The sequence below is a fragment of the Apodemus sylvaticus genome, chromosome 4 (assembly GCF_947179515.1).
Source record: "Apodemus sylvaticus chromosome 4, mApoSyl1.1, whole genome shotgun sequence".
NCBI lineage: Eukaryota > Metazoa > Chordata > Mammalia > Rodentia > Muridae > Apodemus > Apodemus sylvaticus.
This window is the reverse complement of record NC_067475.1, coordinates 141,739,485-141,760,457: the sequence shown is the minus strand read 5'-3', so window position 1 is coordinate 141,760,457 and position 20,973 is coordinate 141,739,485. Positions and strand designations below refer to the sequence as shown.

Sequence of the window (20,973 nt, the reverse complement as noted above, 5' to 3'; positions counted from 1 at the left end):
GGAAGCTGGGTTAAATGAACTCCCAGGTCATCTCATGCTGGCTTCAGTGAATACAAGTGTTGCTTACCGTGGTTTACTTAGACATTCTGAAGTTTCTCTCATACATTTAAATTATTTTAGAACTTTATGTGTATTGGTGTTTTGCCTGCACATATGTCTGATTGAGGGTGTCAGATCTCCTGAAACTAGAACCATAGACAGTTTTGAGCTGTCACATGTGTGCCAGGAATTGAACCCAAGGTTTTTGGAAGAACAACCAGTACTCCTAACCTCTGGGCCATCTCTCCAGCCCTTCCCTCAGATCTTACCAGTGCTTGCCACCAAATGTGTGACTCATAGGAACTTACTGATTTATATTACACTAACTTCTGACCCTTTGTATAAATGCACACATACTTTGTCTACTGAGTGAGGAATTTGTGTCATTTTATTCTCAATAGATACCAAAGGCATGACGTACAACAGACAGGATTTGTTGTTGGGGTTGGGAGGAAGGGGGCCATCCCAGGAGTTATCCACCTTGTTTTTTGTGAAGAGGTCTCCCTGGTGCCTAGAACTTTCTGACTAGGCTGGCTAGTCAGAAAGGGACAGGGGACAGGGACTCCCCCCCCCCCCCAGGGCTCTGCTCATCTAGACCCCCAATCACTGGGATTGCAAACATGTACTATCAACCGTCTAGAGCTGATGGGTTTCTAAAGTTTGGATGCAAAGACTAGAGAAAGAGCAGCGTTGGGGTCTAAGAAGAAAATGGGCTATAGTCCTATAGAGACATCTAGGATTTGACCAGGGATTCTGGTCAAATTTTATCCAGGACAGTGAAGGAATCCTGAGGCGGTGACCTCTGTTCATTAAGAAAAAGACTGTTGGATTTACTTGTTGGAGGTGGAAGGAAGGAAGGTGAGCTGTGGTGGGTTCCTGTTCAGTCTGTTTGGCACTGAGTAAGCAGGTCTGTTAGCTGGCTTTAATTTTTCACTTCGTTTGACTGGACTGTTAGTGCCTGAGGAGTGGCATGCTGTACCTTTGGTGACAGCCATTGTCAATTGATAATAACATTGACTTCTGTGACATCATACTCTGTGACAGGAACAGGGTGAAGTATTTCATATGCACTATTCCACCATCCTCTGAGGTAAGATTGTCATAAGGCAGGAAAAAACAAACAAACCCCAAAGTTCAGAGAGATTAAGAAACACAATATAATGTATGACATAGAAGGTAATATAGTGTTCTATAAGTGAAATATTATAAAACTTAATACAGTATAAGTGAAGTAATATAGAAGTTAATACAATATATTAAGTAAAAGGTTACATGTAGTTCAACCACCGATGTCAGCCTGGTTGGTAGAATCCTAGACTAGAATGTGGAAGGCTCAGGGTCCTATCTCTACTGTTACTTAGACCTGGTGTGTCTCATGCCTATAATCAAAAACAATCACGAGGTAGGAGCAGGAGGATCAGAAGTTGACGTCTGTCCTTCCATATTTGTGGAGTCCAAGGCCTGGGATATACCCAATAAATGATAGAGTTAATACCAGGAGCCAGGTGAGTGTGTGTTCTGCACAGTGGTTGTGAATAACCCTAGAGGCATAAGGATGGAGGCAAGGCTGAGGAGAGGATAAACTGTAGGTTCAGATGTCTTACCTTTCAATCGACTAGTATATTTTATTCAGAAAACAAACCTGCTTACGATGAACATCTCTGTTGGGTGGTCCCACTGCCCCTGTCCCCAGAGTTCACAGAGAAGGCAAGACATGCCCCACATGCCTTGCACATGAAGGTACAGGTGACCCCCAAAAAGTAGAGTAGTGGACAGACACGTGGCCTCTTGCTTTTGTAGAATGGATGAAGGAAAAGCAGAAAGCTTTAGGAGGAGCAGAGAAGGTGTCATCCGGCAGACAAGGGAAGAGAGGGGGTATGTGATGAAGAGAGGAAGTGTGAGGGTGATGGGCTATCAGACTCCCAGGGACAGTGTGAGGAACAACGGTACATCACTCACCCAGGTAGTCATTACTCAAACTGGGACATAGCTGTGTACACTGCTCACTAACACCACAGAGATGTGCTCTGAGCTGCTCTGGAAGCACACACCACTCACTAGTCACTTTCAAGGTGGAGGTCGAACTTTGTCTTTATTGTTTCTCTATTGATGTCTAGAGATACTTTTGCTGTGACAAAATACCCTATGGGCAATCCTCCTGTCTTGGCTGTCTGAGTGCTGGGATTAAAGGTGTGTGTCACCACACCTTGCTTAAACATAATTTTGATGTCTTTATTCCTTGCTCTGCATAGTTTTTTTGATATATATATATACTCCCATACACTGTGAGTCTCTGTATTATATATAGCTCAGACTTTCTTGGAAGTACTATGTAGACAAAAGCTGGCCCTGAACTCACAAAGCTCTGCCTGCTTCTGCTTCCTGTACATAACTTTATTATTTTTTTTAAAGACAGAGTATCCTATGGCCTGGAATGGGCTCCAGTATTTGGTATAGCTGAGGATGATCTTGAACTTCTCATCTCCACACTCCGACCTCTTGGGCACCAGGGTTATACCCACATGCCACCATGCTTGGTCCTGAAGTAGTTTATCTACTCTCGTGGCTGAATGTTTTATTTACCCAGATTCCTTTGTTCTGGATTGTCTAAGAGCCCTTTTGAACATGTTCTTTCATGCCCTCCTGGAGGAGAAGTTATGACTGTGCTTAGGGGAAGACTTGCGGGATGGTGGGTTGTGCCCGCCATCTTTAAGTTCGGCAGCAGCCACCAGATTGCTTCAGTAAGGTTGTTCTAGTTCCTGTTCTGACCTGCAGTGAATGAGAGTTTCATTTCCTCAGCAGCATGCAGTAGCTGTGGCCTTGCAAAAGCTTAGCAGTCCACTGGGGTGAAGTGGCCTCTCTTGTTCCACTGAGAACACCGAGATAGCCAGAAAGACGGATGGGTGACTAGCGGGCTATCATTCTACACTTACTTTCAATGCTGATGTGTACCCAAGCATACTTCTGTTATCTCCGAATCTTGTTCTCTCATATTTGTAGAAATTAGTTTTATATATCTTCTCTGAATCTGGGATTCACTTTATTCAATGTATAGAGTTTTGGCGCTTGTCTATTAAAGGTTTAAGCTTCCGCATGGTTGAATTTCTCAGCGTTTCTGTGGCGATTTGTCTATTGATTTGTTCGCTTGGTTGATTTTCTTTCTTCAGACAGGGTTGTGTTATGTAGCCCAGGCTAGGCTCAAATTTGCAACAGTCTTGCCTTTTTCACCTGAATGCTGGGATTGAAGGCATGAGTCACCTCTCCTGGCTTTGATTTCTATTTTTTGTGTTATGTTAAAATTCCTTCTCCTAAGGTCGTAATAACAGTTCTTTTATATTTCACTTCAAAGTTTTAGAATTCTGTTATGCACATTTAGACTTTTAATCCTAAAAACACATGTTGTCTATACAAAGGACTATAATCTCGAAGTATTTTTTATGGCAAACCTGAGGGAAAGATCTAATTTTGATGAATGTTTCCTTATGAATTGTCAGCTTTAGTGTCACTGACTGAAGAATCTAATCTCACTAATGCTCTTCAATAGCATCGTAAACGAGAGGCTGGTAGTTATACACCTGACTTTGGGCTCCATATTTGGTTCCCAGTTGTTTTAATATATCTTTACATTCCTCTGGGCCTATAGCAATTCTTGATATGTATTTTAGAAGACGAGTCTTATCTGTTTATTTTTATTATATCCGAGTTTTAATATTATCAAGTTCCGTGGCTACTACATAGAATCTGAAGGAGTAAATTAACACTGAAAAGCAAGTATCCGAGACCCCCGTTTGGAAGCATCTGGACTTTCATTTCTGATGCTGCACACCAGTTTATTCTTTTTGTTGTTCTTAAGTTGTATTAAGTAACCATACAAAGCATCCTGGATGGCTTCTATGTTACCTTAAGAAGCTTAAATGGATGTGTTTCTGCGTTTTTCACCCTTGGGAAGAGGTTGGGAGCTAATTAGCGCTGAGAACATCTAGGAGACATTGCACATGTGCATTTATCAGTGTCCTTTGGGTGGCAGGTGAACTTGCAGGGTCACAGAAAGTGCTCTCTGTGTTGCCTACACTTGCTACAGTGTGAATTGTTTGTCCATTCCTGTGTGTGGGGACAGATTTTAGATTCCTGGGGAAATTTTTTGTTGATAGTCTATGCAAGAGAATCAAGTTCTCCCAGCTAAGCGCTTAAGGAAAGAAAGCACCCATAGTGGAGATAGTTCAAAACTACCAGGCTTGTAATCCCAGCATTTGTGGGTGGGGTAGAGTCAGGAGGATCAGGAGTTCAAGGGCAGTCTGGGTTACCTGAGATCCTGTCTCCACAAAACAAAATCTCCGAGGCAAACCAACCAATCAATCTGGAAAACACCCCCACCCCCTTTATCGTATGTGTACATATATATGTTTCTTATTTTCCTTTCCTCAACAGCGTAAACTTTATGAGGAATAAGAAAATAAATTTTTTGCACTGTGCTCAGTCTAGCAGAGGCTGGTTCAGGAGTCTGGCTCACAAATCCTCAGTGGAGCGCCCCCCTGGGTTCTGCCGGAGCTCAGTGACTCCTGGTATTGAAGTTGTCCGGAACTGTTTTCTCTTGGTCGGACTTGTGGTGGGTCCAGTGATTGGGTTACACAGGGAAGTATCTCTCAGATCTGTACAGCTTTCTCCATGATATCAGCCAGTCCCCGGATGCCAAGGGTGGACCAGGGTGTCAGGAGATACTTTGGCTGCTTTGGCCATCATCACCACTGTCCTTGCTGTATAAATTATCATGTGCCCTTTACTAAAGGAAACCCACGATTATGAACACACTTTTCTTGGATTTTCTGAATCACTAAAAGGAAAGATTTTTTTTTATGTCATCTCAATACTGGTAAATGCTATTTGTGTCTTGCGGTGTGTATTTATTCCATCCACTAAAGCATCAGTGAGCTCAGTGTACCTTGTTGACATGTTCATATCCCCTTGCTTAGTGTACTTTTTCTCACAAGAATAGTGTTTTTCCCCATAAATTCATGTGCACTTACTACCTTTCTTTGAAACACATGGTGTGAATCTTCGATTCTTAGCCTTAACAAGTTGAGCATTTATTTGTTGGGTCTTCTGAGTGACAGTGACCACCATAGGCTCATATGTTTCAATGCTTGGTCCCTAGTTGGTGGACGTGATTGGGAAGGATTTGTGGGTGTGGCCTTGTTGGAGAACACGCATCACTGAGGGTGGGTTTCGATGTCAGAAGCCCAAGGCCAATCCAGTTAGTCTTCCTGTGTTTGAGTCTCGGGGTCACAGGTCTTAGGGCGTCAGGCACAGGTCACATGGCATCAGGGTCCTGCCGGCCTGCCATGCTCTTCCCCATCATGATAATCATGGACTCTAACCCTCTGGAAGCATGAGCCCCGAACAAAACACTTCCTTAAATCTCCTTATATTACAGCAATTAAAAAGTAACTAAGACAATTTAGAATCGAAAGGCCTTCTGTGTTCTGAAGCTTGAACATAGTTTATACATTGTCAATTGCTTTCACATGCATGCATGGGAATACCACACACACACATACACACACACATACACACACACATACACACACACAAACACACTCACATACATACACACACTCACATACATACACACATACACATGCACACACACATACATACACACACATACACACACTCAAACACACTCACATACATACACACACATACACATGCACACATACACAAACACATAGACACACTCAAACACACTCACATACATATACACACATACACATGCACACACACATACACACACATACTCAAACACACTTACATACATACACACACATACACATGCACACACACATACACACATACACACACTCAAACACACTCATATACATACACACACATACACATGCACACATACATACACACACATACACATGCATACACACATACACACACATACACACACTCAAACATACTCATATATATACACACACATACACATGCACACATACATACACACACATACACACACTCAAACACACTCACATACATACACACACATACACATGCACACATACATACACACACATAGACACACTCAAACACACTCACATACATACACACACTCACATACATACACACACATACACATGCACACATACACACACACTCAAACACACTCACATACATACACACACATACACATGCACACATACACACATAGACACACTCAAACACACTCACATACATACACACACTCACATACATACACACATATACACATGCACACACACACATATATACACACACATAGACACACTCAAACACACATACATACACACACTCACATACATACACACATATACACATGCACACACACATATATACACACACATAGACACACTCAAACACACTCACATACATACACACACTTACATACATACACACATATATACATGCACACACATACATACACACACATAGACACACTCAAACACACTCACATACATACACACACATACATACACATGCACACACACATACATACACACACATACATACACACATACACTCACACACACATACTCACATACATACACAAACATATACTCACTTTGAATCAGACTTTCTACATGTAGCTCAGATTGGCCTCAAACTTTGCATGTAGTCCAGGGTGTCTCTGAGTACCTGAGGCCACTTGTGCGAAAGTGTGAAGCTCTGGTGTACTGCTGAGGCTCCCTTCCACTCCTGACTGACCCTGAGAGAGATGCATAAAGAATGTGTTGGATGCACGCTGCTCACACTGCCACAGTTGGCACAGAGTAGGACCTCAGTGAATGTAGATGTCATTTTCCCATGACAGTTGGCTGTGCCTCTGGAAGCAAAGAACTGAGAGAGACTAGAAGTTGCTAGTTCCTGCAAGGATAGGGAAGCTCTTGCCAGGCAAAATGAATGGTCAGAAGACCACCCAGGGAGGTCCACAAATTTAGGCAAATCTGGGGGTGGATCAAGAAACATCATTTTTTTCCTGCCTCTAGGGTTCCGTGGTATCTGTGGGAACTGATTGCGGCTTCTGTGTCAGAAAGCTGCCCTGGCTGCCTGGGGTCAATATTGACAATGGTTGTCAGGGAGCATTATCATAAGTATGTAAATAGGCTACAATAGCAGTAGAGATGTGCTAATGGAAAATTAACCTGGAGAGATGGCTCACTGGGTAAGAGCACTGGCTGCTGCTCTTCAAGAGGGGCCAGTTTCAATTCCCAGCATCTGCACGGTGGTTCACAGCTGTCTGTAACTCCAGGCACAGGGGCTCTGATGCTCCCTTCTGACCTGTCTGGGCACTGTGTACTTATGATCCACGGACACACACTCACTCAGGCAAACACCGATACAGGGAATAAAAAGTAAAACATCAAAGGAAAGTAAATAGAAAATGAACCACGCAAGGGCCTTTTCTAGTCACTGTTGGTTTCTTTGTGTGTTCTCTGGCTCTGGGCTTCAGGCTCCTTATCATGATCTTCTCTGGTCTTGACGCCTTTGGGAGAAAATCATAGCATTGTTAGATATGTCCTATGAAGGGCTTACCACGGAGTCTGGAAATGAAAAGTAATGGAAGATTGTTCTGGGTTCCAAACATCAGATTTGATGTGAGTTCTGAGGGAAAAGAGTGCTTGAAAATCACACTTAAAGCACTCTAGAATAGCAAGATGTCCACCCAGACTCTGGGCAGGAGAGGGATGTATGATCCCATGTTATATCATCTGTTCTTCGTGTCATAGTTGCAAGTGCAAGACCCAGTTGAAACAGGCCTGTGGCTTTCAGGTCAGCCAGAGCTCAGCTGCTAGCTGGTGTCCCTACCTCCTGACTGTCACCTGGATCAGCTTGTCTGATTATTGGTATCATGAAAGTCACAGTGGGACCAGTTTGTGAAGCTGTTGCTGGGACCACTTGGCAGGCAATACAGGAGGAGCCCTTGGCCAAAGCATGTTGCACTGAGTTCCCATAGCAATTCTCTGTGCTGGTTGCCAACGAACCATACCATTCAAATTATCTTCTCAGGACCTTTTGCAACTAAAGATCATTGCATCTGAGAGCCTCTGCAGTTTAAGAGGAAGACATTCTTCTGTGGCCTGTATCAGATGGGCTGTAGATGGCAAATTCTCTGTGGACAGCTCACTGATGAAGTCAGCTAATAACAAATAATTGCTGAGCTATGGGATCTGACTGGTCATGGCATTTGCTCCATTTCCCCCAGGAGTGTCCCCAGTCTCCTGCAGCTTATAGGTGTGTCTGTCACCAAAATGTGACTGCAGTTCAGTAGACAGAGCTTCTTAATGCATTCATTACAGAAGGACGTTCACGGGCCCAGGAAAATATATGGGACCCACTGTGTAAGAACAGCCATGCATTTTTCCTAGAGCTTTAGGCTCAGAGATGTCACAAAAGTCACAAAGAGGACTGGGCTCCCATGTTTGTTACCTTTACATGCTGTGGCAGATACTTGGAAGAGGCAACTTAAGAGAGGGTTTATTTGGGAGTTCAGGCCATTGTGGTAGTGAGAGCACCGAGGCAGGAGCTTGCGGTGACTGGCCCCACTGTGTCTGTTGTCTGGGAGCAGAGAGAAAAGGATGCTAAAGTTCATCCTGGCTTCTTCTCCATTCAGTCCAGGACTCTAGCACTCGTTTTGGTGCTGTAAGTGAAGAGACTACTTGACCATGACAACTCTTATAAAGGAAAACATTTGATTGGGGCTGGTGTCCAGTTCAGAGGTTTAGTCCATTATCATCAAAGTGGGAAGCATGGTGGTGCACAGGCAGACATGGTGCTAGAGTAGTAGCTCAGAGTTCTGTATCTGGTTCTGCAGGCAGCAGGAAGAGAGACTGTCACTGGGCCTGGCTTGATCATCTGAAACCTCAAAGCTGCTCCCCCAGTGATGCACTTCCTGCAACAAGGCCACACCCACTCCAACAAGGCCACACCCACTCCAACAAGGCCACACCCACTCCAACAAGGCCACACCTCCTAAAAGTTCCACCCCACTTAGTTCGTATTACCTATGAGACTATGCAAACCATTTCCATTCAAACCACCATACTGCCACTTATATTTAGGGTGGGTCTTCAGATCCCAGTTAATCCTACCAAGAACCTCCCTCACAGGCATGTCCAGAGGCTTGTCTCCCAGATAATTCCAGATCTTGTCAAGGGAACAAGCAAGGGCTACTGTGATGGAAACCACATGGACAGTTCCATTTCAGGACCAAGGAAGAACTGTATGAGCAGCGAGGAGGGCCAGGGCAAAGGTCAGGGAGGATAATGGGTGTTGTCTTCCTGGGTAATTCCATCCACAGTTGTGTTTTACAATGGAAAGCTAATTGGTTTCTTCCCCATGCATATGCTACAGTCCCAAAAGTCAGAAGACTTGGCCAACAGATCCTATTCTCTGACTGGTCCAGCCAGAAGGACGGAAGCCAGATGGCGTGTTACTTTGGGAAACTAAGTAGAGGTAGAAAGCAGGACACACCCTAGCAGGGCAGCCTTGAAGACTTCCACTGCTAAGCAAGCTTCCCTATGCAGATCTTCTCACTGAGCTAGATGGTACACTGGCAACCAGGGTCACCTTTGCCTGTAGGTGCACCTCCCCGTTACAGCTTCCTCAGCTAGGAGTGGCAGAGCAGTTCAGAGGTGACACTGACATTTTGGAATTGATGGTTGGCCAGTCTCTGACAGTAAGGACAGAACCTTCATGCTCATCTGACCTTGCCCTGTACTGCTGACATTTAATTCAATATTTAAATTTTTATTTTGTTGTTTTATGTTTGTGGGCATACACCTGAATGTCTGTGAACCATATGCTTGCAAGGCCAGAAGAGGGCGTCTGATCCACTGGAACTGGAATTATGGATGGTTGTGAGCTGCTAAGTGGGTGCTGGGAATTGAACCTGGGTTCTTCAGAAGAGCAACCACTGAGCCATCTCTTCAGGCTCTGACATTTAATTTTTTTGATGAAGGGATATAGCAGGTTTCCCAATGATCTTTGTGGATATGATGTTCTTAAAAATCAAAGATCAAAGAAAAGCATTAAAAGCTTAAAAAAAAAAACCCACCATATTTTACTTTTCAAAATATATAGTTTAGAAGGTAAAATATTCCAATACTTCTTTTTAAAGTCAGTTGAACTAAAAAAATATTTATTCAAGGCTTTCTGTATCACTAGAGATTTAAGTCAGTTTGAACTTTCGGTTATGATTTTTATGCTTTAGGGAGCATTAGGTCTATCCCATAATATAACTTTTGTGTGATCAGAGAAAGCTCTGTGATGAGAATGGTTCTGTCATCATGAATTATGGGAAACTGTTAATTAATGTTCTCAATGGTTTGATTATAATTCACATACACAGTTATGATTTGGGTTTTTTGGCTTTGAAATCTGTTATGCTTATTTCTCTTGCTAAACATAAATATCAGAAGAAAAACATGGTTATGGCATGATTACTTAGAAAAGAAGCAGAAACCAAGACATAATTGTCTTCAAAGAATGCAATGATAGAGGTTTTGTTGTTGTTATTGTTCTTAACATTATCTTTTTATTATTATTGTTAATTATCTTTTTATTATTATTAACATTATCTTTTTATTATTATTAACATTATCTTTTTATTATTATTGTTAATGTTCTTAACATTATCTTTTTCTTAACATTATTTTTTATGGATTTTTTTCATGTTTGACATACTTTAATCTTATTCTGAGAGTTTCTCAGTGGCCTTCCCTCCCCCACCTCTAGCCAGGTGGTTTACTTGTTAGTTGAACTTTGGAGTTAAAGATTAACTTACTCACTTCCTGTTCATGGGACCCTCTCTTTTCTAAGCTGGTATGGCTGCTAGTGGGACCCAGTTCCCAAGATGGTTCTGGATTTGATAACTGTGTAATGCCTGAGATGTAGGCTATACTTAGCAAATGTTAACTAACACTAATGTTTACCGTAACATCAATGACTGCAGCTGGCAATATTACTGTTATTTTAGCTAATATGTATTTATTATGTGAGAAGGAAAATCCCTGTTTTTGTTCCCAGTCCTGTTGAAAGATGAAAAGAAAACCCTGTTCCTCTGCTTCCTTCCCTGAGTGATGAGATTATTAAATAGCTGCTGCAAAGAATTTCAATTCTAGTATTCAGAATCAGAAAAAAAAAAAGAAGAAAGAAAAGGAAAAGATTGTTTATCTCCCAGATACACAGCCCAGCTGCTCTTATCTGTCTCCTGGCATCATCTGTTCTGAGAGAGAGGAGAGAGAGAGGGGGGAGAGAGAGAGAGAGAGAGAGAGAGAGAGAGAGAGAGAGAGAAACAGAGAGACAGAGAGACAGAGAGGGGGGACAGTTTAGACTTATAAAGAGATAAGAGAATAAACTATGTTATCTCCAATGTCAACAGTGAAGGGCAGGCGTGTTCCAGTGCTGGATAACTCAGGCTGTAACCATGGTAGCTGCTCTCCTTCAAGATAAATTGCTTTAATTAAAACAACACATTGACTAATAAGTGAAGAATTGACAGCATAGGAATAAATACGGGCTCACCGTTTGGTTTTAAAAATGAATACCAATGGTAGAATTGTGGGGTAATAATTCATGACATAATGCAAAGCACCTAATAAAGAGTAGTGTTCAAACCATGCCTTCCATTTCCTGAAGTTGGTGGTAACATCTTCATGATCCAGTGTGTAAATCTGTAGACCCTTTAGGTCCCCTAAATTTCTTTTTGTCTTATATTATGGATCAAGGAAATTCAGGAGGCTGTCCTGACATGTTCCCATTACTGTAGTGACTGTGGGTTTAGATGATCCTCCTCAAGGTGTTGTATTTAAACCAGAGGACATGCCCTATTGTCAGAGAGAACAGACTTCACAGAAAAGATGAAATATTTAGCCATTCAATTCATAAAATAAGACCAATGCCTGTGAACCTCAATAACTAGGTTTGTAACCCATTAGAACCAGTCACATCTGCTTTTAAAAGTCAGCCCTTCATGGAAGAGATCAGTCAATGGTTAGGATCTCGTGGTGATCTGGATAAGAATGGCCTCCAGAGGCTCTGTCACCAGGGAGTGGCACCACTTTGGAGGGACCAGGAGAGGTGGTCATGGAGGAAGTGTGTCCCTGGACTTGGGCCAAAGAGGTTTGAAAAGCCCAAGCCAGGCTCTCTTCTCCTGCTGTCTGTGGATGTGAATGGAGAACTCTCAGCTCCTTCTCCAGCACCGCGTCCATCACCCTGCCGGCCTCTGCGCTCACTGCCATGGTGACAATGGACTAAACCTCTGAAGTTCTAGTGCCTTCTCTTATAAGGGTTGCCGTGGTCATGGCGTCTCTTCACAGCAATAGAACGCTGACCAAGACAGAGCATGTACTACCCTTGCATAAGACCTGAGTTCAGTGCCCAGCAGCCGCAGGGAGTACCTCACAAAGGCTGGTATTCCAGCTCCAGGGGCTTTGATGCCTTCTAGACTCCTTAAACACTCACATGCAATTGGTCACATATGGACATACATACACATAAGTAAAAATGATAAATCTTAAAAAAAAAAAAAAGTAAGAGGTGACCTTATCACAAGTTGCGTGCCCTTGGACAAATACCCAAGTTTCACAATGTAATCTTACCTCTGAAGTAAATTACAGATGACAAAATTAAATAAATAAAATCAACTAACATAATTGCATTAAAATTATGCTCACAGTACAATAGGTGCTTTATATTAAACAATCTCTTCTTCGACTGGTGGTTTCTTTCCTCATTTTTCTTTTACTGTCCATGTGTTAGCGTCTTTTCTCTCAGCTGGAAAGGAGATATTTATTTCAGCTCAAGCCAATGCTTTTCTTCTACTTACCCCAACATCTAGATTAGTTTCTGGATGATAATTAGTTAAAAAAATATTCTAGGACTTTACTAAAAGAGGAAAGCTATACTGAGAAAGTTGGGAACATTAATCATAAGACTATTCAATCAATAAGAATCTCTAAAATCTTTAAAAATTAACAAATAACACTATGATGTAATTTCTGACTTGGTTTTCCTTATCTCCCTTCCTCTTCTCATTACTTGTCTTTTAAATAATGGGAAACCTGGCTCGAGTTGGCTTTTGACAAGTGGCTCTTTGTTGGATTAGGAGAAGAGGAAACACAGATTTTAGCTGTGGCCAAAGGCAGTGCCTTCCCAGTGAAAGCTGAACAAACATTACTTAGGTGATTTAGGCTGAAAATTGCTCTACTGCCCACTCTCTTATTTAAATGGGAAAGGACTTGAAGTCATTCCTGGAGACAGGAAGATGGTTAAATTAGTTAAATTGTCTTGGAGGCTAACCTGCCTTATGGTATCTCTTATATAGAGTTAAGGTTTTATTGCTAAAAAGCCTTGGGAATGAAATTTGTAGAGGACGAAGTTACTGAAATGGCTTTGTCCTCTGGACACTGAATTGTAGGAAAATGATATTTCCTGTTCATGCCTTTAGATATAGCCAACCTTTACAAAGGCTCGCCTGGGGGCACAACTGAATATCCGTACTTGCATCTCCAATAATTAGAAGGATAATTTGGAAATGTGTATGTGTGTGTGTGTGTGTGTGTGTGTGTGTGTGAGAGAGAGAGAGAGAGAGAGAGAGAGAGAGAGAGAGAGGAGGCTGGTTAACCAGTTCACAGGGAACTCTGATTCTGATGTATAATCATAGACACAGGGCAAGCCCTACTCCTCTCCTCTACCCTGCCTCTGCATTTCCAAACAAGGTCTCCACCAGACACAGCAGCATCTAGGGTTTTGGAGACTTGTTATCATAAGAGATGACTAAGTTGACCCCACAAGGCACACCCAGCCTCTCCATAGAACCTGTCAGAGAGACTCCAGCCCGGAATCCTCCCCTCAGGGTATTCTAGTCTCAGGAAGTTCAAGGCCTAGGGGGCATCTTGGGATGAACTAGCAATTGTGTAGCTGTTTCCCCAAGCCCCAAGGTAGGCGTTCTTTAACTCACCCTCACATTTCCTATGTGGACGTGCACATGTGTATGGATGTGTGTGTGTGTGTGTGTGTGTGTATGCACACGTGTGTGTTCACATGTGTGTATGCATACATGGGCGCATGTGTGACTGACACATGTGTGTGTGTGGGGGTCAGAGAATGACTTCCGGGACTTGGTTCTCTCTTTCCACCAGGGATCCAGAGGTTGAACAGGATTGCCAGGTTTACAGGGCGAGTGGTTTTATTCTGAGCTGTCTGTTTCACGGGTCCCAGCTTTACATTTTCAGCCATTGCTTCTCACACACAGTGCCAACTTAACGTTTGTGAGCATGCGCAGAAGAGAATGAGCATGCGCAGAAGAGTTAGCCATGGGAGACTCCCAGCTCAGGCCTGGCTGGATCAGAGATGATTTCTATTGGGCGATACGGACTTTTCATCCAGCTCTAGTGGGAGTGCTGACCGCTTAATCCTCCATATTTAAAGGAAAAATAAAATCCATCTGAAGCCCTCTCCCTGGGCGCTGATGTGCAACGACTCATGTTATTAGCTGTCAGGATGAAATAAAGCCGGCTTTCTCAAAAAGGGGGAGAGAAATAATAACCCGAACACCTCTGCTATCTTTAGGAATAGGTATATTAATCTGTTTCCTTCCCAGACACATACTCCACCACCCGGGCCAGGTCATGGCCAAAACCTCACATCTCTGAGTGATAGTGCACTTTAATAGGCAATCAGTTCCAGACAAAGTCTAGAAAGGTTATGTTATCTTAGATATTATATTCTTTTCATTATTGCACGTGCACGGTGTGCAGAGGCCTCCTGGGAGTCAGCGCTTGTCCTTGCAGCGTGGGTTCTAGGATAAAACTCAGGTCGTGAGGCAGACATCTCATAAAGCATAAGAAATGATGTTTAAATCTACATATTTGGATGTGGGAAATTCCCTTGATTTTCTTTAAGAAAGTATTACTTATTTTTCATATATTATACATTTTACACACGTTATTCTTTTCTTTCCTTTCTCCCACCCTCCTTTTTCTCCCTCTTTCCCTCCATTTCTCTCTTCTTTCCTCCCTCCCTTCCTTCCTTTCTTTCTTTTCTTCCTTTCTTTTCCTCCTCCTTCCTTCCTTTCTTTTCTTCCTTTCTTTTCTTCTTCCTTCCTTCCTTCCTTCCTTCCTTCCTTCCTTCCTTTCTTCCTTCCTTTTCTTCCTTCCTTCCTTCCTTCCTTCCTTCCTTTCCTTCCTTCCTTCCTTCCTTCCTTCCTTCCTTCCTTCCTTCCTTCCTTCCTTCCTTCCTTCCTTTCTTCCTTCCTTCCTTCCTTCCTTCCTTCCTTCCTTCCTTTCTTCCTTTCTTTCTTTCTTTCTTTCTTTCTTTCTTTCTTTCTTTCTTTCTTTCTTTCTTTCTTTCTTTCTTTCTTTCTTTCTTTCTTTCTTTCTTTCTTTCTTTCTTTCTTTCTTTCTTTCTTTCTTTTTTTCTTGTTTTAAACAGGATTTTCCTAATGTACTATTGGGTAGCCTGGAACTCACTATGTAGACCGGGCTGGCCTTGAACTCTAAGAGATGTGCCTGCCTCAGTCTCTAAGGAGCTGCGATAGGCTACCATGCCATGCCAGGCTATTTTGTATTCTGAATTTGAGCGTATTTATTTAACAAGGAAGGATAGCTTCTCCGTGAGAGCATCCCGGTCTCTCTAGTCTATCCTCATTTAGTCATGTGCATAAAATACAACGAGAGAAAGGCTGGCATTTTGCTCTGTGAAGTGTTGTAGTATTTCTGTTCTCTACAGTGGTTTTGCTCCACGCTAGCCTACCCGGTGGGAATTGTTTGAACGTGATGCAGGAAGATCGATTGAGAGATTGGTTCTTTGTAATGCCCATGCCTCACCTAGGGTTGCGTTGTTTTTATGTGTTTTACCTACACCTGATTTCTAACCCCGTGCCAAGGATTTCCACAGCCCAGTGTATCTGAGTGACACTTCGCCTTCTTCCCCAGGCCCTCTGTTTTTGCCCTGTCAGAAGTTAGCATGTCACTAAAAAGCGAGTCCAGGGTGAACACATCTACACTGCAGAAAATCGCCGCAGATATGAGCAACCTGATAGAAAATCTCGACACCCGGGAGCTTCATTTTGAGGGAGAGGAGGTGGAGTATGACGCATCTCCGGGAGACCCCAAGACTCAGGCAGGTAAGGACAGCCGGTGGAGGGAGGGGTCAAGGCTTCCTCAGGGCTGGCAGAGCACAGTGAGGAACAACCCAGAGTGACCTCCTTCCTTGGACAAGGTGTTTGGGAAGAGAAGGCTTCCCCAGACTTGCTTATCTAAGGATTTATTTTTATTGTTCTGATAGATCATGGGTCTGTCTCATTAAGACAATGGTCACTCTGAGTCACCAGATCCCCCACAGTCTACATGGCAAGATACATGGTCCCTGCAGCTCTGGGACAGAGTTAGGCTGTGCTGTCCGATGGCTTCCCAGTCCCTAAGTTATGGTCCTGCCCAGTACCTGGTTCCTCTGTTTTCTTGTGTAGGCTATCCCAGACCGAATCACAAGGTTTAAAACCTCCCCGGTCCTGAAGGAATACAAACATCCTTTATTTTCCTCTGTCTGGGGGATTTCTCTACATGTCCCTCTCTGGGCTTCCCATCACCTCGTCAGATGTCCCCCTACTCTTCCTCTAAGGGATACCTCTCAGGGCAGTGCCTTTCCAGACTTTAAAAGGAAGCCTCTCTCGCCCCCTCATGTTGTCTCTGAAATAATTCAGTGCCCATTAACATTGCCCTACCTCAAGGCCCAGTGATGGCGCCCTTGGTCCTGAGACCTTCTCTCCTAAGAAAGCTCATTCCTGGGGTCTAGGAGATTAACTTCAGCTCCCTTCCCAAAACAATCATTGGAGTCTCGTGGATGAAACCGTTGTCATCAGGCCTGGTGGCAGCATCTTCACCCTCTGGGCCCCACTAACCCCATCATAACAGCTGTGACTCTTTACACAGTGAGGTGCGACGCTGCTCCTCCCTCTCACTGGAATAACCTTTCGCCTTTGTCTTTTTCAGAGTGCATCCCATTTTCTTCTATTTACAACACTCAAGGGTTTAAGGAGCCCAACATCCAGACCTACCTCTCTGGCTGTCCCGTGAAAGCGCAAGTACTGGAAGTGGAACGCTTCACGTCGACCTCGAGGGTCAGGGCGATTTGGGTTCATCTTGTTTCCATTTTATCCACTAAGTGTCAACAAACCACGCTGACCCACTGACCCAGTTCCCTTCTCCCAGCTGTCATACTGTGGTTGGGCATTGGTTACCACTTCTGAGTTCTCTTTGCATCTCAGGAATTTGCTTCATTCTCATACACTCTTTCAGCCCCGCCCCTAGCCCCGCCCGCCCCGCCCCTTGTGACCCCTTGTGAAAACCAGTGTTCCTTGGCTGCTGTGAGATGAGGTCTTCAGCCTTCAGCTCTTGACCCTCCTTCCTCCGCCTCCCCGGGGTTAAGAAGAGGTGTGAGCATCTATGCTGCCACAATGCTTCTTTATTTTCTTGATTTTTATGTTGGACAGCATTCGAGGGCTGGTGAGGTGGTTCGGTAGGGAAAGGCGCTTGCTGCCAGGACTGAGAACCTTAGTTTGGCCTCTGAAGCCAGGTCAGGGAGTGGAGAGCTGACTCCTGGCCACTGTACTCTGATCTCCACCTGAGTGCTGTGACACCCGCATGCCCGCAGACACACAGACACAAAATAAGTAAATGCATGGAAAGAAACACACAAGAAAGATCGTTCAAGGCAACCTATTAATTTAATAGCTGGCAAGATGCTCTTTCTCTCCCGTAGTCTTTTCACTTGGGCTTTTGGCTTGCATCTATCTGTTAGGTCTTAAACCCAGGACAAATGGCTGAGGAGTCTATTTAACACACCAAAGCGGACCTGGCTGCCAGGTTCTCCCAGCATCCCTCAGTCCCTACCGCCCCCTCCCCCACATCCTAAACGTCTCCAGCCCAAGGCTGGGCTTCCTTTCTCCAGAGCCCTTCCCTGTGTGATCCAACCATTTGGTTACCCTCCCCTTCACCCTCCTGGCTCTGCCCTCTCCCCCCCCCCCCCCCTTCTCCTCGCATGGCCCAGATCGAGGTCAGGTTCACTCTGTGCTCTCTCAGATGCCCCATCTACAACAAACCTTCCCTTCCCTAAACCTAGGAGAGGTCTCATCCTTCCTTTTTGTTCCTTTTGTTTGTTCGATTTTCATTCAATATCTGTTCTAACTGAAGTTAGAATGTTTAAGTCAAGAGAAACTTTACTTTTCCTAAGGCGTCTTTAGCAAGAAAAAAAAAAACGAATGCTACTTATTTCTTAAAAGGAAAACAAAAGGTTTTTTTTAAATGCGATTTATATTCAAACGCACTGCTGAGAGAAAATTCTGCCGGAAAATTTAATCTCTGATTTGTTCTTGAGACCCCCAATCTCCAGCCCCCTGTAGCCTCTTCAGTCCCCTGGGTGTTGTTACCTTTAGTCCCTGAAGTTCCACCCCCCAGTCTCTGAAACTCCACCCCTTTTGTTTTTTTTCTAAACACTAAAAAAAAAATTAGCATGAATTAACTCTGCAGAGCGAAGCTGGGTCCCCAGAAACACAATGGATCAGAACATAGTCTGGGAAGTCGTTTGCTTGTTGCTGCTTGGATTTCATGCAAGTCAGGTCTAGCAGTTGGAGAACGGCGACCTTTGTCTCTCTGGTTAAGATCTAGTCAGGATTGCGTAGGCTGGCATTGGCCTCTGCCTCCAAGCACACCCAGGATCATAACCTTCGGTCAGTTGACTCCACCCCCCACCCCACCCCCGCCTCCCATCCCCCACCTCCAGGATCTCGGAGGCTGCTGGGCAGCTGTGGTTTCGATTTTGCTGTGCTGACTTCAGTTTGCACCACTCTGGTGTCCGCCTGTGTTCTGGACTCTTTTCTTTCCTTCCCCTTCTGTCTCTGTCTCTCCTGCCCTTCCCCTTTTTCAGAGATGCTCTCATGTAGCCCCAATTAGCCCTTACATTTTGGACACATTGTTGCTAGGGGACTGAGGCTGGCCTGGAACACTACCTCAGGAGTGCTGAGTTAGGAGCCCATGTCTCCATATGGGGGTTGTTCACTGCGGGCTTTCTAATGCTTGAGCTCTGCGAAAGGCTTCCCCTACAGTGTCAGGCTCACACTTCTGTGATGCCCTTTGCCTCTTACTTTGCCTGGCAGCTTTTAGAGGTCAAGGCATACTGCGTGGGGCTTAAATGCACAGACTCTGGAGCTGGGCTGCAGGGCTGAGTTTGTGTCTTTGCTTTGAAATCTTGAACAGGTAACTGAGCCTCTTGGATTCTGTGCCCTCATCAGAACACTGAGTCTAAGAGAGCTTAACACTAGTACTGACAAAATCTAACACTGGGTCTGAGTACTTAACACTAGTACTGATAAGATCATGATCGCCTTATGCACTCTCAACACAGCAGCAATCTTTCCTGTGTCCTTGAACCCTGGCAGGTGCCTCATGTAGGGCCTTGTGTAGACAAGGCTAGACCTTGGAATTTCTTTTCTTTTTTTTCTTTTCTTTTCTTTTCTTCTCTTTTCTTCTCTTCTCTTTTCTTTAAGAAGAGATGATATAATGCTCTGTGCAGTTTGTTTAGGTAAAAAGGGGTAAGAAGGTGTTCCCATAGGCCCTTGCTCCTGCCTCCTCTCCATCTGCAATACGTCTTTGGGGTCCGTGTGTGACTAGGGCCCTCAGTGTTCATCAGGGCCTCACTAACTGCTTCCTTCATCTCCATTGTGCAAGTGTGTGTGGATATGTGTGTGCACAGAGGGAAAAGGATTTGTAGGAATCTGTATGATACAAAGTTTATCTCATTTCATGTACTTTATTATGTGGACATTTAAGACAATACATCTATACTTGGTTGCTTTTAAAAAAGCGGTACCTGCAGTGATACACAGGTCCCAGCTCCCTAAGGGAGGGAGATGCTGCTTACAGTGACTGGCTAGTGGGATGGAGAGAGCTAACTTTCTTTAAGTGGGTAGCCCCTGGTATATCCACCGTGCTCCTGCAGGGGCCCTGTCACTTGAGTCTATGGACTGCACAGATTGGACTGGGAAGTTTAGTTTTAAAAATGAGGAAGGGAGAAGAGGGGAGGGGGAGAGTGGGTCTAGGAGGAGTGAGGGTGAGGGGCAAACTGTGAGTATGATCATGACACAGTGAATGAGGTTCTAAGCAAATTAATAAAGATAGCTTATTTTTAAAATGCCAAACACTAACGCAAAATAAATGGACTGAACGTGAGTGTGCTTTAATCTTTCTTAGCAATTGGTTGTTTGTTGTGGGGAAACTTCAGAACTTTCCCCATCTGAGATAAAACCATTTCTTTTTAAACCTCTGTCATCATAGATGCCAAGTATCAATCTGTACACGATCGAGTTAACGCATGGGGAATTCACGTGGCAAGTTAAGAGGAAATTCAAGCACTTCCAAGAGTTCCACAGAGAGCTGCTCAAGTACAAAGCCTTCATCCGGATCCCCATCCCCACCAAAAGGTAACACGGCAGAGCCCACAGAGAGCTACCCCGGTTACGTGGACGGAAAACACATTTTATTCGTTTCACAGGCTACCGATTGCATTTTTGGTAGCTATTTTCAAATGCATAGCTCTTTTAAAAGTCAGCCATGTCAGCCACTGTGTGCATGGATGCAAACCTGTGCAAGCACTTAAGAGAAGCCGACAAGAGGATCAGGAGTTCAAGGCTTGGCCTTGGCTACATTGAGTTCGAGGCTAGCCTGAGCTACATGAGACTGTTTTAAAACATTGACAGGATATACTATTAATACAAAATATAATACTAAAACAATACTTAAATAATATGAAAATAAAATAAGATAATACTAAAATATTGATGCTAAAGCATGTCATGAAAGATAATATAAAATATTTAAAGAATAGTCTAATCGCTGTTTA

At 43.8% G+C, this 20,973-nt stretch overlaps 1 protein-coding gene across 3 annotated transcripts in view; it reads left to right on the top strand.

Moving 5' to 3' along the window:
• The window catches only part of Pld1 (phospholipase D1), a 207,188-nt gene that overhangs the window by 72,738 nt on the left and 113,477 nt on the right, over positions 1–20,973 (top strand). For all 3 annotated transcript variants that reach the window (XM_052180714.1, XM_052180716.1, XM_052180715.1), the window contains 3 exons: positions 16,014–16,204; positions 17,070–17,197; positions 20,409–20,554. In XM_052180714.1, the coding sequence (XP_052036674.1) occupies positions 16,045–16,204; positions 17,070–17,197; positions 20,409–20,554 (434 nt within the window). In that variant the 5' untranslated portion in view covers positions 16,014–16,044. The remainder of the gene's footprint in view (positions 1–16,013; positions 16,205–17,069; positions 17,198–20,408; positions 20,555–20,973) is intronic.